The sequence below is a fragment of the Vidua macroura genome, chromosome 1 (assembly GCF_024509145.1).
Source record: "Vidua macroura isolate BioBank_ID:100142 chromosome 1, ASM2450914v1, whole genome shotgun sequence".
Taxonomy (NCBI): Eukaryota; Metazoa; Chordata; class Aves; order Passeriformes; family Viduidae; genus Vidua; species Vidua macroura.
Genome location: NC_071571.1, coordinates 142,335,570 through 142,353,635, shown reverse-complemented (window position 1 = coordinate 142,353,635; position 18,066 = coordinate 142,335,570). Strand labels below are relative to the sequence as shown.

At 43.2% G+C, this 18,066-nt stretch overlaps 1 protein-coding gene across 5 annotated transcripts; it reads right to left on the bottom strand.

Annotated features, from left to right (window-relative positions):
• Nucleotides 1-5,769: 5,769 nt before the first annotated feature.
• NTAQ1 (N-terminal glutamine amidase 1) lies at nt 5,770-18,019 on the bottom strand. Of its 5 annotated transcripts, none has more exons than XM_053984206.1 (7): nt 17,707-18,017; nt 17,426-17,525; nt 16,707-16,757; nt 14,558-14,706; nt 14,103-14,227; nt 12,373-12,417; nt 5,909-6,062 (listed from the first exon to the last, which is right to left on the bottom strand). In XM_053984206.1, exons 1-6 carry the CDS (start codon nt 17,778-17,780, stop codon nt 12,377-12,379), a joined length of 540 nt encoding a protein of 179 aa, XP_053840181.1. In that variant the 5' UTR covers nt 17,781-18,017; the 3' UTR covers nt 5,909-6,062; nt 12,373-12,376. The 5 variants fall into 5 exon arrangements, with proteins under 5 accessions (XP_053840164.1, XP_053840197.1, XP_053840181.1 ...); XM_053984214.1 differs by lacking the exon at nt 5,909-6,062 and adding an exon at nt 10,769-10,853; XM_053984189.1 differs by lacking the exon at nt 12,373-12,417 and having other exon boundaries at nt 5,770-6,062; nt 17,707-18,016.
• Nucleotides 18,020-18,066: the final 47 nt, after the last annotated feature.

Genomic DNA, 18,066 nt, shown 5'->3' with positions numbered 1-18,066 from the left:
GCCTCCTCGATTTGTGATGACTTTGTTTTTGTACTGGTATAAATATAACTGCGACCATTTCATACAGCAAAGTGCTCTGTGATGAGTGCAGTATAAATAGTGGAACTGATTACGCTTGCTATAAACAAGGACTGGCAAGCCTTGCTTCAGCCCAGCAGTTAGAACGGTGGAAGCAGCGGGAGCTTTACAGCTAAATGGTTAAAAGCCACAGCAGAACATTTTCTCGGGATGGCTCCAAGCGTGAAGCTGGTGCGCTGCCATTTCAGCAGCCAAGCTGAGATGAGGGAAGCACGCCACCACAATTGCATACTAAAAAGAAGGGAAGGCTGAGATAACTACCATCTTCTTACTGTGTAGGCTGTTTGAAAAAAAATAACATATAATGATTCCTACCTTATTGCAGTGTTTGGGTTCCAGATATAGCCTTGATGGGAAGGCTGGTATGATGCTGAACCAAGCAAAATGAGCATTTCCTGCTTGTAAGTAATATAATGTCAGGAATCCAGCTCACTGGAAACATCCTGCTCATCTTCCAGAGCAGGAAGCAGACATTCGTCACAAGTATCAGGTGAATAATTTCACTTCAGTTGGACATTGTGAGTGGCAGTTCACAGCCCAGGTCCTTAATACTTATTTTTATGACTACAAAATGAAGCTTGGTACCTCATGCCTAGGAAGTGGCTTAGCTCACTCAGAAACTCAGGGACTTGCCAGAGGCCTTAGATAACTAAGTAAGATTTGTTTTAACTGCCCTCAGTATCCACGGTATTTCCTACTGTAAGTATAAGGAAACATTGAGGATACTTAAACAACCATATTTGTTTATCTTAGGTCAAACTGAAGAGATTTTCCAGAACCACTACTGCAGCTGCATTTAACTTGCTGAAAGGCTGCATTTGTATAGAGTGCTTCACTTCTGACTCCATGATCATAAACAAAAAGAGGTGAGCTCCACAGGGAAGTGCACACAAACCTGGGCAGATGTCTCCAGACACTCCCTCCTCGGATGTGCTTCATTAACCTTGGCCTCAACTGGGCCAAGTCCTGCATAAGGAGGAAGCCAGAAGGCAGAAGAAAATCACCAGCATTCTCTCCCTCAAATTTCTGAGAAGAAAAACCTGAAGAGAGACAGACAGCCGGACAGGTTTCACCTCGAGAGCAGATGAGATTCTCTAAGCCTGAAAATCCAAAGTGTCGTAGGGGGGCAAGCCCACCAAAGCTGGAGCCATCTGCTCTGCTGGGTGACATGTGAAGTGATGCTCTGCAGGTCCTCCCCTCCAGCAGTGTGGCTCATGCCAGGTGTGGGGGACAGCCACAACCTGGGTCAGGGACAGTGTCTCAGTAATGGTTCTGCAAGACATCCAGTGCAAGGTAACTGGGACTACTGAAGGGACATGGTGGTATTTTCACACCTCATTCTTACTCCCTGGTACAGTTTTCTCAAGTTATTTAGTCTACAATCTTTGTTTCCTAAAAAGGTAAAGGAAAAAAATGTGAAAACTGAGAAAATTTGGATCAAACTCATTCTAAAAAGGAAAACCTGACCAACCAGAGATGGCCATTTTACAGTAGAAGCTTGGAGAGCAATGGTGCTTCACAGCATGCACGAGGCTCTGGCTGGACAATGAGGGATGAGGAGAGGAGGCCACACATGTCAAAATGCCCTGGCCAAGGCTCTCATCCAGGAATTTGATTCATACAAATATACCCCATTCCCCCTTTGCTTCCTGAATAGCCCAGATCAGATTGCAGCATCCCCAGGTATCTAAATATAAACTGATAGCAAACCAATTGGTCTGACATCCTAAGGTGTCACAGCCCCGTTTTGGTAGGAACTGTGACTGCTGACCAGATCCCCCAAACTGGCACGTGGTGTGATGATGCTGCCATAGAGCCCCTGGTGTGCAGGATGGGCTTGCACTGACATTACAGGCTCAGGCAGTCGAGGGCAATACCTCAGCCTTCAGCCACAACCTTGCAGGATACAAATCACCTCTGCAATGCTGTCAGAATGACTCATTTCTAACTCTAACAGCTACTGGCAGGGCTGAGCGTGCAGGGGATCACCTCTGTCCGTATCCCAACCTGCACATCCACAGAATGCTGACTGCTCTCTCTGCTGGCCAACCAAGAAATGGGATTTTCTCAAGACAGACGTGGTCACATAGAAGTTTGCAAAAATGCACTGACAAAACAAATGCACGCCAGAAAAAAGTGTCTGTTTTTCTAAAGCCACAAACAGCTGAATAAAAGAGTTATTTATCAAATAAACTATATTCCTAGATAAAAAGCAGTGGCATAGAAGAGAAAAAGGCAGGAGACATGTGGGTGTTCCATCTCATGTTGCAGCTTACTGCTGCAATGGCCTGCTGGAGATGGGAGGAACCACCTGTGAGATGGGATATGCCCCCATTATAAGGCTATCAGAGTCTCGCCCTATGATGTCTAGAAATCAAAGGCTTGGAGAACTTCCAGTGATCAACAGAAGTTGGGAGACCATGGGATTGTAACTGACCTGAGAGCAGGAGGGTTCCTCCTCGTTTTCTTCAATGCCTTACTCAAGGATTGCCTACTCCAAAAAGCCACCACTTAGTGTCTCTAAGCTCATAAAAACTGTAATAACTGGACAATAGAAAGACATCACTATGGAAAAGGACAAGGTAAAGAAAGTTGAAAGGGAAAGGGAAGTTAAGATGCACTAGGAAATCATTGTACTGAAAGTGCATAAGCAGCACATCTTTGTCCTGGACACAGTGGGAAAGCATCTGGACACAGTAAAGATTAAAAGTCTCAAGGGCTACAGACAGCACAGAGTATAAGAGAGCACAGGCTGATCCTGTTGTGCCAGTGCACCCCAGACAATCAGCCATCAATGCTTTCCTGTTATTTCCTACCTCAGTGGCATGAGGCCAGTTCCCCTGCATCAAGGAGTGAGGCTCTCCCTCAGCACCACTTCAGCTGGGTGGCTGCACTGGCCAGCCTGGAGCTGCACCTGAGAACCAGCAGTTGTTCTCTGCCATACGATGTACCCCACACACGTACCTGTGACTGTGGTATGAACTTGTTTGAATCTTAGGTGTTTAAATACATCACTGATCACAGAGCTGACAATTAGTGATGTCTGGCCTCCTTGCCATCAGATTTACAGTGGAAGTTCTTTGCTTGTACTTCTGCAGGTACATGGCAAAGTGGCTCTCAGCAAACTTCGCTTTTCTGTCTGCAACTTACTGTGGTGGTCAGTGGGGAAACCACACTGGTGGGGCCACCTCATGTATCAAATATGGGTTGACAGCAGAGGTTAAACACAGGAAGTTCCACAAAATAATCAGGACTGTGGTTACCTGGAGAAAGGATCAAAGAGGGGAGGGAATTCACTTAGTCCCTCTGATGGGACACTAGGACTAATCAGCACCAGAAAAGAGCTGGTTTCTGATAATTACAGCGAAGTGAGTAGCTTATCTTTGTATTTCGGGCCCTAAATGAGCACTTGAAATATTCCTGAATTCTTTCCTTCTGATACCATGCCACACAAAGGTGATTAATTATAGAAAAGCTATAATCACACACACTCTGCCTACAACTACATGTAAAATTAAGCACCTGTTCAGAATGATTACAGAGAAAAAGGACTAACTCTTCACATTGATTTTTTTTAACTTGCATATTCTGAATAATGGTTGTGACTGTTCTTAACAGTCTTGATGCTGAAACTAGACTAAACCAGGCAGACTCTTGTGTCTTGACCCCCACTAAAGGGAGTGTGTCACAGATTTCAGGCACCGGAAACCAGCTGAGGTTAAATCAAATGACACACTCAAGTAGGGAGGGATGAGAACCTCATGTTCTGTAACAACTTAAAGGGCCTGTTGAGCAATGCACGGGAACTCTGTGTCTATGAGACTCAACCACTTTGAAGGGTAAGAAGTGCTTAACACAACCCATTCATCTGAAACGTGGATCTTTGCATTCTCACTTCTGCTGTGTCTAACCCAGTTACATGGTTACATGGCAGCTACATGGAGCTGAGCAGGCAAACTGCTGCTGCTCTGCACTGTCACAACCAGCCTTAACATCACTCAGAACCAGTAAGTACCAACATCTTCATTCCCTGAGTGTGCCTGCTACATCAGCATCAAGCAGAAAGAGCTGCCGTTTCATCCAAACATGGATACATGAGACCTTTTACACAGGAGTATCTGGTTAAATCCAGCTGTCCCCGCTCAGAGGGTTTGTGCACCAGTTTATCAGGAATCCTGAGCTTCATCTCAGTTTCTTCTGGTGATGCTGATTCAGAGTGACAGAAACTGCAACCAACTGTCCCTCTCCAGAGGGCAGTGTCCCAACAACCGGCCTCCTAACTAGTCCATACTGGCACTCAAGGAATATGTGTAGTAGCAGCCTATCTGCACAGGCAACCAGCTGTGCTGCATCTGGTAGTAAAGTTTAAGTTCCTATATTCAGCAGCCCTTATGATAGAGAAAGAGATGTCTGGATGAAGTGAATCAATCCCACAGTTGTCCAGTTGGCTGTCTCTGCTGTTTATATGCTGAGTAAATTCTCTAGAACTGATGAGAGATACAGTAATACACTACGTATATAACAATAAACCTATGTAACACGTACAAGATCTTTATAGGTTTTGATATTTTTTACTTACAAATAAAATGATCCCTTAATACTTAAAATCTTTACTGTGCTTTTCTTCACAGGAATTAAGTGTATCACAAATGTTTATTGTAGTCTCAAGCCCAGTAGGTTCCCAATGCCTGACTGGCTAAAGCCCTGAGCAGTCTGGTCTGAGCTGATTTGAACAGGAGATTGGACCAGCAACTGCCTGACCCTTCTAACCCAGTCTGTGAGTCTATGATGTGCTAGGGTATAAAGTAGAACAGGTCCAAAGCTGAGAATAAGATACCTCATTTTAGCCTGTTTCTGCAATTCCACGTTTAGGGCACTCTTCTAAGAAATGTGAGACTGCTCCAAATCCTCAGTCAGCACGATGCTTTCCTGGCATGCCCTGCAGGGATGCAGCTTCGTATCACCTCTAAGGATATTCCACAGCAGAGAACACTGAACGGGGAGGCTTTCTCACTCCCTTCCCCCCAGCCATATGGCCCTGCTGATTTCCTTACACCAGCAGGAGCAGCTGTCTGACCTCATGGCAGGCCAGCTCAAGGAACCAAGAGGCAGAAAAAAAAAAACCTCAACAAAACTTCCTGTGTTCTGTCAGAATTACCACAAGGCCAAACAAACACCAAGTGCAAGAAGATGGGAGAAGGTGAGAATGCACAGCCAGCATGAGAAGCAAAAATAGAAACTGCATCTTCCAGGAACTGTCAGCACTAGAACATTTCACTGAAACGGCAGGATTTAATTCTCCCATGGTACAGCACAGAAGCCTGGATACTTACCTGGTTTTACATAGTGCATGGGAGTTCACAACTGAACTACTAAATCAATTTTCCCTTTACATTTATGCTAAATAAGGACTAATCAGTAAAGCTAGTGAGGAAGCTGAGATGCACTGTCTGTTTACATATAATTGACTGCAATCACAACATGAAGAAAACCATATCTCACTTTTAAAATGTGACAACATGTAGCAATTTAGGCTAAAATATTCAGTATTTTATGCACATATTTTTCCAAAAGCTTTTTTTTTTTTTTCAGCAGCTGTTTTCAGTTTTGGCACAGTAGCTGGAAAAGCAATATGCTTATGGTGGCATGTCTGCCTTTGATTTGACATTAAAAACCAAGTGCATTCTTACGTAATTAAAATAAAGGTTTTTATTCAGTTCTTGATATTTCTGTCTGGATGTTCTATTTTTCCAAATACCTATTCCATGTACAGAAATGTAAACCATAAATACAATGTAAGAGCAGCAAAACAAAACACATCCACTCAGAACCAGAAGAACTTTGTTCACTTTACTGTCCTTCCAAGGAATAGCTGTAATCAGTCCGACTGCCAAATCGATGCACAAAGTCTGAAAGGGAGAACACTGAGCCCCATCCCACTTCGGGATTCATACTGATGAAATCATCCAAATTCATCTTGGAATCTAAAAAAGGAACAGAAAAGGGAAATATTTAAGTTCCTGATGCAGGTTCTGTAGCACAGATATACATCTTTCAAGAAAACATTCCAAACCCCTCTTCAGTAGTTCAGTTCACTCCAGCAAGATTCTGCAAATTGTAAGGTGGTACAGAAACATCTATTTCCAGTCTCTGAAACATTGCTTTTGCACCCATTCCCCTCTCTGCCCATGGCAATAATCACATTACAGGATCAGTAAGCATCCAGTAAGTCACTAGAAACTAGCATGTGTGGGCAAGATTTTTCCCTACAACAGCAGCCTAGAAGGGTCAAGTAGTGTCAAAGAACTGGAGTGCAAATAACAACTAACACAGGGAAGTGCAATGCAGTCTTCCTGCATTCACACAAATGGGTTGACTTAAAAGCAGGGGAGATATTATTCACCCGTTTAACTTCTGAACCAAAGTCAACAGAGTCAACTTTTGCACTGACCACAGAGGAACGGGCTCACAGCAGTAGTCAGAACTGCAAGTTGCAGTGATTAGCCCCTTGGCAAACCTGCAGTTTGTTACTCTCCGGATTACAGTATTTGTTTTCCCTCCAGCCCTGAACTTTTTCTTTGCTGAACATGGGCCCACTGCAGGGCCAGAATATGCAGAAGGGAGGAGATGTGCGACCTAACCCAGTCCCCAGCCAAGAGGGATACTCAGGTGAAGAGAAGCACAAACTAGGCTGGGGGCAAATACTTATTTTTTGTGAATCCTGAATGACAGAATTAAGTCAGGGGGAAAAGTTTAACTGGTACAGCTTCAAGAGAAAAGTAACCATGACTGCTCTTTGTCAGGATTTAATCTGCTCTGTTCCCTGCAGGAGGCGTAGAAACCATTCTGTCTCATTCATGGATCCCAGAGAGCTCACTGGAAAATGCTGGTGTGCAGTTTTGGGTTTAGGTGCCTTATACATCCTTTTTTTGTAGCTGGCCTGGTACAAGCTTTGCTGACTCAGAACCATGCTGATCAGAGGTTCAGTTCTGATGGGCTTATTGTTTTAACTCCTTACCAATGATGTGCACAAATAATCTTTTTAAATGACCATTAAAAGAAAACTGGCTGAAAATGAGTTTAAGGAACAGAGTGGTAAAGCCACTGTTAGTTTTACTTTACAGATTTACTGGTAACAGCTCTTCCACTGTATTAAGTATTTACCACGGATGATTCATGTGTGCATTTAAAGATTAAGAATCAAACAAGAGGAAGCTCTAAGGAATAGATTATAAAATCCAAAGGATGGAATCTGCTTCAGCTGCAAAACGCTTGTGTAACTAGGCTTACCATTATGGACAGTGTAAGCAAGGAAAGGAAGATGATATTCAGGAACCCCAGACCCAGGAGTACCAGGCATAATCCAGCCCCTGAAGGCCTCTGTTTGCACCACATCTACACTACAGCACAGCTTTGTGATTTGCCTAATCCCAGCTCTCACCCCTTCTGAGGTCTGGTCCCTAAATCTTTTCTTGTTAACCTGTTTGAACTCTGCATACAGAAAATCCTTATGTCCAGCCAAGCATGGTCCTACTGCTGAACTGAGTCTGGCAGAACAGTGATCATTTCTGCCTATGTGGGAATTTAAAATAGCACAAGCTCAGCAATTTGCTGTCATAGCTCAAGAACAAATTAGTAGTGGGTAACAGCTCTTGCTGGTAGACTGTTAAGTCTGTTTTCCAGTTTCAAACTGCTCTTTTCCTCCCAGATGTTTTTTCAAAATTGAGGTAATTCTTCATATATGTTAAGATTAAATAAATAAATAATTCTCTGCTTTATGTGCATTAAGCAAACTAAAATAAGTCATAAAACTGTTCTGTGAATGGTAAAGCAGTCCAAATGAGATTGTTCCAGTAGTTACAAACACAGCTGCTGTTCACAACTTGGAAGTTGCTGCCACAGTGCCTGCAAGGAAATGAAATATTCTCTAACTTCAGAAGGATTGTGGCAGATTGTTTTACCAAAGCAAACAAGTCCATTCCTATGAAGAGCGACGGCCTAAGAATCTGTCGGTAGATGGCACTGGAGCAGCACGGGAGGTATCCGTAGGGAAAAACTTAGTGAGACCTCTCCCGTTGTATTCGTGTAATAACAGCCCCTCTATGCTGCTCCTTCCTCGTGGGCTCCATCTGAAGGCCGTGCATGTCGTGTTAGACCTTACAGTGTTAGGAAACAGCTCGGCAAAAATGCGGGAGAATAACCCAAAGTGTTCTTCCCGAAGCAGGTAAGAGTGACAAACATCAGAATTTATAAAAGATACACCTGGATGCTACAGCTGGCAAACCAAGATGATCTCTCCACAAAAGCACAGAGCATGTATCCTACAACATTTTTACAAGACCAATAGCAGCAGAATTATTTTAAGATTTACATTACTCTTGCAGTCCTCCTCAGGTGCTGTGACTGTCACACTAGCTTGCATTTGTGCAATGCCTAGAGCTCATCTTCCTCTTTGACCAAACTTTGTTACACACACCCCCCCCAAATGAGACCTATCTGGCCCATTCTGGGATTCCTGCATAACTTTATTTTTGTTTAAATCAAGTCTGCCACTTTTACTCCAAGCAGGGATGAAATAAAAGGCCACTATTTCAGGCATTGTTAGCAATTGATACTTGTGGCTTCTCCCAACAGTAGTTAGAAAGCAGTGTTTAAGCCAAGCCTCAGCTTGGCTCACAGACCTTGGACTAACTCAGCGTAACGACAGCTGCCCAAGGGCTGCTGGAAGCAAGGAAGTCTGGAACAAAGCCTCCAAGATCAGTTCTGCTGATGCCTAAAACCTTGGGGGCAACTAAAAGAAAGTTGGACTCTTCACAGACTTGTGTAGGTGTTTACAGCTCTCTCTCTTCAGATCCTCCTCCCTTGTCTGAGCAGGGAGATAAGTCAGAAGGACTCTTCCCACTCTCAGCTGAGGGGCTGCTGTCTCCACCCCTAAGACAGAACTGACTGTGCAAACCATCGTGGTTGATCTCAATGTAAAACACAGCTCACCAGTTTAAATTATCTTTTACAGAAAGTGGTGTAATTTCAACAAGCCACTCTGGCAATTTAAATACTTAGTTCTATCTTTATTGTATCTATCTGACTTGATTCATTACTTTCACAAAAGCTTATGAAGTATGGACCTAACTTTACAGACTGAAGTTTTATTGTAAATGAGAGCAGCAGAAGGTTCCCATGAAATGCAAAGGAGCTACTTGTATCCCTATCAGTGCCATTGCACTTTCACTAGGATCCTGCTGCCACTTCAGAGAGGAGATACAGAAAGCAACTGCAGACATCTGTGGGTCTCTGTCTGACAGATTTCCTGTTACATATATGTTTGATACACAGTGTCTCCAGAATTTCTCAGCTGTCCTATTAGTGCTCTTCAAAATTAAAAAAAAAAAATTAAAAAAAAAAAAAACCCAAAACAAATAAAAATAACAAAATGCTTTCACAAATCAATTCAGCAAGTGTGCTACTGAACACCTTGGGAGAACTGAAATTCAAACCAGTGCTTTTTAGTGTTAGAGCTGCTGCTAACACTTGCACATAAGCCACATGACCATCTGTTTGGAGTAATTTCGAAATGCACTGTGCAAGCTGTATTTTACACAGGCTTGCAGTAAGGAGGGCTGATCTCATTCTAAGTCATAAACTAAACAGAGTAAGACCTCATTAATTTGTGGAAAGAAGATTTAAAAGAAAGCCCAAGGTTGGGCTCACCAGCTCTAGAATAATGAATCTGTTCACCAAATCTCATTTTTTATTATTTGAAAAAAATACCCTGTTTTCTTTCAACAGGAGGTCACTGGCAAACAGGTGGGACCAGGGGAATGCTCTGCAGCTCAGGTATGTTTATTCCAGCAGAGCAGCTTTGAGGACAGGACAGGGTGAGAAAGCACTGTGCAGCCAGTTAGGTTGGCTAGCCTCTCCTGGCATCCATGGCAGCAGAGCAGAACAGAGGCCAGAGCAATGCTAGTAAAAGACACAGAGGCCTAACTCTGGGAAACAGCTAGAGCAGAGCCAGATCCAAGAGCCTAATGCTTAGCATGTGAGTTCTGAGGAGATACTGAGGAGTCTGAGAGGGTATTATTTTTATTGTTGTTTTATTGGTTGGACTGGAGTTGTTTGTCTTTTAGAAAAATGCTTTTAAAAATCACCTTGTGCCAGCTTCAATTTTTTTAGGCATAGACTAGAATTTATGACTCCATGTAAACTTATTTTTGATGATTTATTTTGCAACCCCATGAGCAGGAAAAATGCAGTTTAAGATTTACTCCCTTTGAGTTACTAGTAGGAGAAAAATGCCTAATTTGTTAATGATCAAGATTGCTCAATTCAATTCCAAAAGGTTTTGGTAGCAGGGGAGGATTGTAGGGCTGGCTCCTCTAGAAGCTTCCCCCATGTCCAACAGAGCCAGTGCCAGTCAACTCCAGGATGGACCCAACTCTGGCAAAGGCTGAACCCATCAGTGATTGTTGCAGTACCTCTTCCTTTAAGAAATTTAAGAAAAGTTATTGCACAGAAGTAATTGTGGCCAGAGAGGAGTGAGAATATGTGAGAGAAACAACTCTGCAGACACCAAGGTCAGTGAAGAATGAGGGGCAGGAGGGGCTCCAGGTACCAGAGCAGGTATTCCCCTGCAGCCTGTGGTGAAGATCATGGTGAGGCAGCTGTGCCCTGCAGCCCATGGAGGAACCTCAGGCTGGAGCAGGTGGATGCCTGAAAGGAGGCTGTGACCTCTATGGGGAACCCATGCTGGAGCAGGCTGCTGGCAGGGACCTGCAGACCTGTGGAGAGAGGAGTCACACTGGAGCAAGTTTGGTGGCAGGACTTGTGACCCCATGGGGGATCCATGCAGGAGCAGCCTGTTCCTGAAGGACTGCATCCTGTGGAAAGGGAGCCACACTGGAGCAGCTCATGAAGATCTGCAGCCCATGGGATGGACTCACATTGGAGACGTTCATGAAGAACTGCATGAGAGGAACCCCACACTGGAGCAAGGGAAGGACTCCTCTCCCTGAGCAGCAGCAGAAACAGCCTGTGATGACTGCAACACCCATTCCCCACTGAGGGGGGAGGGAGGAGGTAGAGAATTGGGAATAAAGCTAAGACTGGTAAAGAGGGAGGGGTGGAGGAAAGGTGGCTTTAGGATTTGTTTTGCTCCTCATTATCCCGCTTTGATTTTGATTGGTAATAAATTCAGCTGATTTCCCTAAGTCGAGTCTGTTTTGCCCATGACAGTAATCGGTGAGTGATCTCCCCCCATCCTTATCTCAACTCATGAGTTTTCATTGCATTTTCTCTCCTCTGTACAGCTGTGGGTGAGAGTGACTGAGCAACTTTGGTGGGGCACCTGGCATTCAGGCAGGGTCAAAATGCCACAAACATCAAAGACGACATATAGGAAACAGAAGGAATATAAAACCTTGTGTTTTCTCAAAAGCTTAGGAATTTGGCTGCTCTAAATGAAAGGGGAAAAAATCCAAAAACCAAAACAAACCTACTCTGATAGAAATGTGCCGCACAAATAAATTGGTATTAAAACAATATGGGGTCAGTTCTGTCAGCCATTATATTGCAGTCACTTCTAACATGAAATATATAAGTAATTTAATCTTATGCAAACACAAATCAACATGAAAAGCAGAATGCTCTATCTAAGTGAAACGGCAGGGAGAAAACAGTTATCTGCAATGGAATTTGGCATGGACATGAACATTAGTACCCCAGGCTCTTTTATGATAACAAAAGGTCTGCCACCCAGTTTTACATCAAGTTAAAAATAAGGCAGCTTTATGCCTGATAAAACTGTGCTGAGACATTACAGTTGGACCTAGACTCCTTGCAGACTCACAGCACTGTGCACATTGAAGCATGCATCATTACAAAGCATCTCAAGTGAATACAAAGGGAAGACAAAAAGTAAAGCTGAGGAACTGGTATTAAATGAACGAAAACTTGAACTAGACGTCCTAGACCTGAGACTATCTAGTCCTGTTCTGACTCAGACCTTGAAGCTCCCTAGTGAATGACTTTTCACTTTCTGTGGGTGCAGGGTAACCAGTTTCTTTCAGCCAACTGGCCAGGAGACCAGAGCACATCAGCACAGTGCTGCAATACTGTGTCCATTTGGAGACTGTCAGAAAAAAAAAAAAAAAAAAAAAAAAAAAAATCCCCAAAACATGGACATACTGGAGTAGGCCTAGAAGAGGAAAATCAAGTTGTTTGGTGCAGGACAACATTTATTCAAAGAGAGGCTCAGAGAACTTCAGTCTTAAAAAGAGAAGATGAAGGGGAGACATCTACCTGATCAGAGGTAGGACAATGGAGCCAGAGTCTTCTTGGAAGAGCCTGGCAACAGGACAAGAAATGAAAAATGCAAGTTGGAACACTGGAAATTCAGATTATATACTATGATTTTTTATTCATTGTTTACCATGACAGTGGTCAAACATTGGAACACTGTCCAGAAAGGTGGTGGAATCACCATCTCTGGAGGTGTTCAAGACCAGACTGGACAGAGCCCTAAGGAATACCTGTTTTGGGCAGATGCTCGTCTGGATGGACCTATGGACATTCCATTCAGCATGGCAAGGTATAGAGCAAGGAATGAAAGCATAAGAGGAAGTAAGAACTACATATCCTTCACTATCTACCAGCATCATTGAGAATCTGGAGGCTGGCTGAGGCCTATGGTTGTTACTCACCAAGAAGGTAAAGCTCAGCCAGACACAACCAGTAAGGGGGGGAGTTACATGGTTTGCAGCTTCGGAGTCATGTATTCCATCTAGAGATACATGTACACATCTGCAACTGTTTGAGTCATTATGTAACTTACTACCCACAAGTAATGGTTTTTACTCTTTTGATTTGAATAGAATTTTGTGCTTTCCTAGCCTGACTTCACCTATATTCCTCATACTTTCATTAGCTCTCAACTATCAAAACAACAAAGTTTCCACAGACAAAAAAGTTCTCAGCACCTACAAAGCTCCAGCTAACAGAGAACCATTCACTGTAGTTCTGGAATCCTACACTCCCTACAATACCTTTAGAAAACACCTAAAGCCTCATAACAAAGACTACATCTGTGTTCCTGCTCACTCTCATAATTCACTTCTACACTTATGTGAAACACCAAGCTTCCTTAGAAGCCAAAGCAAAGACTGAGAATTTTCCCAGAATTTTAAAACCACTTGGTCATAAAGACAGAACCGTGTTTCTGTGACCTTCTCTAACATAAACATATAGCAGTACTGCATTATTAAAAATCAACAAAACCAAACATGCAGAGCAGTAACATGAAAACTCTTCCAAACTTTTTCAAAGCAAAACATCACCATGCTTTCCTTGGAAGAAAATGAGAGAATAAACACACACATGGCAAATGTTACTCAGCTTGCAAAACAGATGATTAGAATAAGCTGAAATGTTGTGTGATAAGAATGCTTTAAGCAGCTCTACAGAATAGATGGCAAGTCTGCCTCTCTCTCTGCCTGGCCCAGAGGCTATCAGCTAGGCTATCATTTACACAAGGCTTAAGGCTTAGGGAAAAACTTGCCAGCTTGCCAGTGACTTAAAACATCCTGTCCACCCACCTGGTATAGAAACCTCAAACATTTCATGCAGGCAAACCCACAACACTGAGCAGTCTGAAAACTTCCTCCTGCCAACACTACTTTGCCAGAATGGGATCTGTGTGCTAGAGTGTGGTATAATCACTGTGTGAAAAATTTTGTGATCCCTATGCAAGTTATTTGGTCTGTCTGCTTCAGTTCCCTACTGTAACAAGAGAACAGTATTACTTACCTCTCACTCTCTGCTCAGTTCATGAATATCAGTAACTAACAGTAAATGCCAGAAGGCATGTTGGACTACATGTTCAAAAAAGAGACTACCAAATGCTTCATAGCCCTATTTTTTTCCCATATGAAGTAATAAGCTGGCTGGACAAATGTTATAGAAGTTACTTATTGTGCATCCTGGACTACTTCATTCAGCACTGTAAGCAGGAAGAAGGAGTTCTGGGAGCTCACCTGCAGTTTCAATGCAAGGGTATGGAGGAGGAGGTTTCTGCCATTTCCCATTTGCATCCTTCATATGAGATCTGTCTGAAGCAAATGTCTTCAAGTACAAATCTGCTCGAATCATTCTGATTTTTCTAAAAACAAAATGCAAAATTGTATTAAAAGATGCATGTACACAATACTGCACTAATCACTCAGAATAAGAGCACTTTCCTCTTATCAAGGAGCACTAATGTTATTAAATACACAAACCAGCAATGTTGGGCCAAGTTGTTAACATGAAGCTACAGTAGGAAAGAAAAGGGCTTTTGATGACTAAGGCAAAGAGCTTTAGAAAAGTAACGCAATGCATTTATTTTACTGGAGTATAGTAAAGAACCTTCTGTCACTATGCATACACAAAGAGAAGTTCAACTTTGATTTCATGAAATAATATCCATAGCCTTTATATTTCATGTCATCACCTGTGAAACTCTGGACGAAGGCTGTCATCCAACCTAAAGGCCTCCACACTGTACACATCAAAAGGACATGGAAACGGCAACACTGTGTCAAGATCATAAATGAAGTTCTGCTCCCCACTGGAAAGATGAAGTAGAATAACATGGTAGTCCTGGGAAGAAGGGGAATTGCCATTAGTTCAACAGCAGTTAATAAGAAACTGGCAAAGAGAGTGGAAAAAAAAAAGGATTCCTAAAACCATAAGTTCAGATTCATTTTTTTAAAGCCTGCTTTCTGTTCTTGAATATTAAGCCTGTAACATTTCTGGCACCAGGAGAGAGATTTGCTAATGTCTATCTTGCCCATCTATTCTTCCAGAAACCTTGCTATACTCCACATTTCTTTGCAGCCTCCTTTGATTTAAGCCAAAACAGCAAACTGAAGTATACGCTACTCCTAAGAAAACAGAAAATCTCTCTCATGTTCCACACCAAACCACAAACGTTGTTTGGTTAAGTATTTTTATTAGACCCAGTCATAAATAAACTGACAAGATAAAATGATAGATTAACATTAAAGTTACCTAGCGATCTCTTCTAGTAAGAGATTTTGTACCTGTTGCAGTAACACGGTCTGTGAATTTGAGTGTCGAGTGTTCAGCTGCCAGAAGCACCTGAAAAACCAGCACACCACTGAAAAACCAGTGAACAGCTCTCATCAGGAGGACCACAGGAGTAAGACATTTTTTCCCAGCTTCAAGAGCTGCTACAGGAAATTATCTGTGGGTACTACATCACACTTTTTCAAGGCAACTATTTTATCAAGACTTTTGGGTTATTCAGTGCAGTTTTACTCCTTAACTTGTAAGAAACAGAGGTGGAGGTTTGAGGACAGTGCAGTTACTGACATTATATGTCAGGTATATGCACTGCTGTTTTCCAAAATTAAATTGAAGGTAGCCCTTAACAACTTACTTAAATTTACATTGAAACCACCCACAAAAAGGGTTGAGCACTGTCTTTTGACACTCTCAATATTAAAACCACAAAGAAATTTGAATTAAAAAGATTTGGCCAATCTACTTCACCAGACCAATATACATATGCAACTATATTCAACAGTATTTAGAAAAACCCATTAGAGAGTATAAGAAAAAATAGTTTACAAGCTTTACACAACCTATCATCCATTGAAATGTCAAAGTTAAAAGACCTTTGAATCCATCAATTTTTATGAGAAATCCACATTCTGCCATGGCCTTTCCTGACTCTGCTATTCCCTTTTAGGTCTTCTCTGTAGCACTTGGATCTCTTTTTAAACCAAACATTTTTTTTTGGTAGTGTAAAGCTACCAATATTTTGGAAGAAAGTGAATGATTCAGAAATCAGAAAACTTCACAAGTTTGCAGATTACTCTGCAGAACTTAAGAAGCAGAAATTGCCACAAGAAATAGTTTTTTCTGTGCCAGATAACTGAAAGGACTCTATAGTGATACCAAGGAATTCTGCATCAGCAATTACTGAACTACATTAACTGATCAAATGACACTTCAAAGCCACTGTTTATGGGTCAGTTTAACTGCTAACACTTGAATAAACATATAACTTTCACTCTTCTATCACTTGGCAGGCCTACATAAATATGTTCGTCCATCTACTTCTTACAAGTACAGTCATCTACCTACTATACTACAGAGTTGGCAGCCTCAATACCCAGATAATAATTTTCACAAATCTATTATGCATTCTTACTGTAAGACTTGTCACCTATAGGTTTTACTGACTGTCCTGCTATTACTTTATGAGGGATGGTGCAAAGGAGCACCAGATATAGGCTATTTATAAATCTGCTGTAAAATAATTCTAAATATTAATGCAAAACTATGCAATGTGTGAAATTGGAAGGGACTTAAGGAGGTCATCTGGTCCAACCATCTTGCTCAATGACACTCTCCTAAAGCAAACTGCCCAGGACTGTGTCTGGATAGCTTCTAAAAATCTCTAAGCATGGAGATTCCACAACCCCTCTGAGCAACCTCCTCCAGTGCTCCATCACCCTCAGAGTAGAAAGTGCTCCTTTATGGAACAGATTGTTACATGCCCATGTGTGATCCTGCAGCTATCAACTACAGAGGCACACACTCAAAATTATTGAGAGTAATGAATGCCTTACCCAGACAACAGGCTCATCTCCATGTCCAGATTTCTGCTTCCAGAGTGGAATCTGAAAATTATAAATGAACCTGAAGTGAATAAAATCTTTCAGATTAATACAGATTCATTTCAGGTAAATTGGCTAGTTCTTTGCTAACCTATCGATTTCCTCAGCTTACATATGTCCCTGCAGTAAGACATTTTTTTCTAGTTTCTCTCTCAGGAGCATGACATTGGAGATACTATTCTGGGCCACATTAAAAAGAAGTGTAATGGAATCACCATCCCTGGAAACATCCAAAAGACTTGAGGATATAGTTTAGTGGTGAACATAGCAGTGCCAGGTTAACAGTTGGACTTGATGGTCGTAGAGAAGGTCTTCTCCAACCTTAGGATTATTAATGGTTCTATGATTTTATAAAGATAACTATTCTCCTAAATTGACAGATTATAGACAGAATTACTCCCAGAGCTCACAGGGACACCATGCCTCATTCTACTGTCCTGAATGCAGTGCATAATTAAAAGATCTCACATGGTGTGGTTGGCACACCTCTGAGTCAAAGTGAGCTACAAGACGGGTTTGGACTGTATCTCACCTACAGGCTGGGCTAAAGGCTCACTTCCCAACACTGGACTGTGGTCGGAATCGCTGGGACCATTCTCACCTACACTGGGCTGCGGTCTGAAGGCCCGAGCCTTTCCCTAGCTGGCTCTGATCACGTTCCATTGACTCACCATCCTCTTATCATTGGATATGAAAACAGCATAAAATTCTTCTAAAGGGTACCGATCCTGACTCCTGATGTAGTCACAAAGCTTCCAAACATTTTCCTCACTGCAAAACACAAAATCGGTTATTTATTTTGTTGTCCTCCAACTTCATTTTTCGTGACGAGAAACGAGCCCAGGAGTGTGATCAGCCCACAGCCGCACCATTCCCGCCGGTGGCTCCGGCCGTCCCGGCGCCTTACGGCGCTGCGAGGGGGCACCGGCTCGGCCGTCCCCGTCTCCCTTACCAGTAGCAGCTGGTGTAGGTGCAGGCGGGGCGGGGCGGCACCGCCGCCTCATAACCAGCCTCGGGCCGCGCCATGGCTGGCCTGAGCGGGGCTGAGGGCGGCGCAGGAAGCGCTGGGCCCGGTTGGGGCAGCCGCTACGCCGTTGCTGAGGAAATCGCAGCCATCCCGGCTCGGCGCGGGCACTTGGCGGGTACGGCCCGAGCGGCGGCCGGAGGCGCAGGGACCCCTGGGCGGAGCGGGGCGGGACGAGGCGGGGCCGCCGAGCCAGCCCTGCCCCGCGCCGCCGACTCAGCGCTCCGAGTTTTCGGCGCCAAACGTCTGCGGCGCGGGAGCCGCAGTGCGCCGCGTGCCCTTCCGCCG

Bases quoted from the DNA above. Each gene is read 5' to 3' on its own strand.
- NTAQ1 (XM_053984189.1), bottom strand. From the start codon at position 17,780: ATGGCGCGGCCCGAGGCTGGTTATGAGGCGGCGGTGCCGCCCCGCCCC. The intron at 16,758-17,425 runs GTGAGTCAATGG...TATAATTTTCAG, and splicing joins TATCCAATGATAAGAGGATG to ATTCCACTCTGGAAGCAGAA. The intron at 14,707-16,706 runs GTAAGGCATTCA...CCTTCTTCCCAG, and splicing joins GAGATGAGCCTGTTGTCTGG to GACTACCATGTTATTCTACT.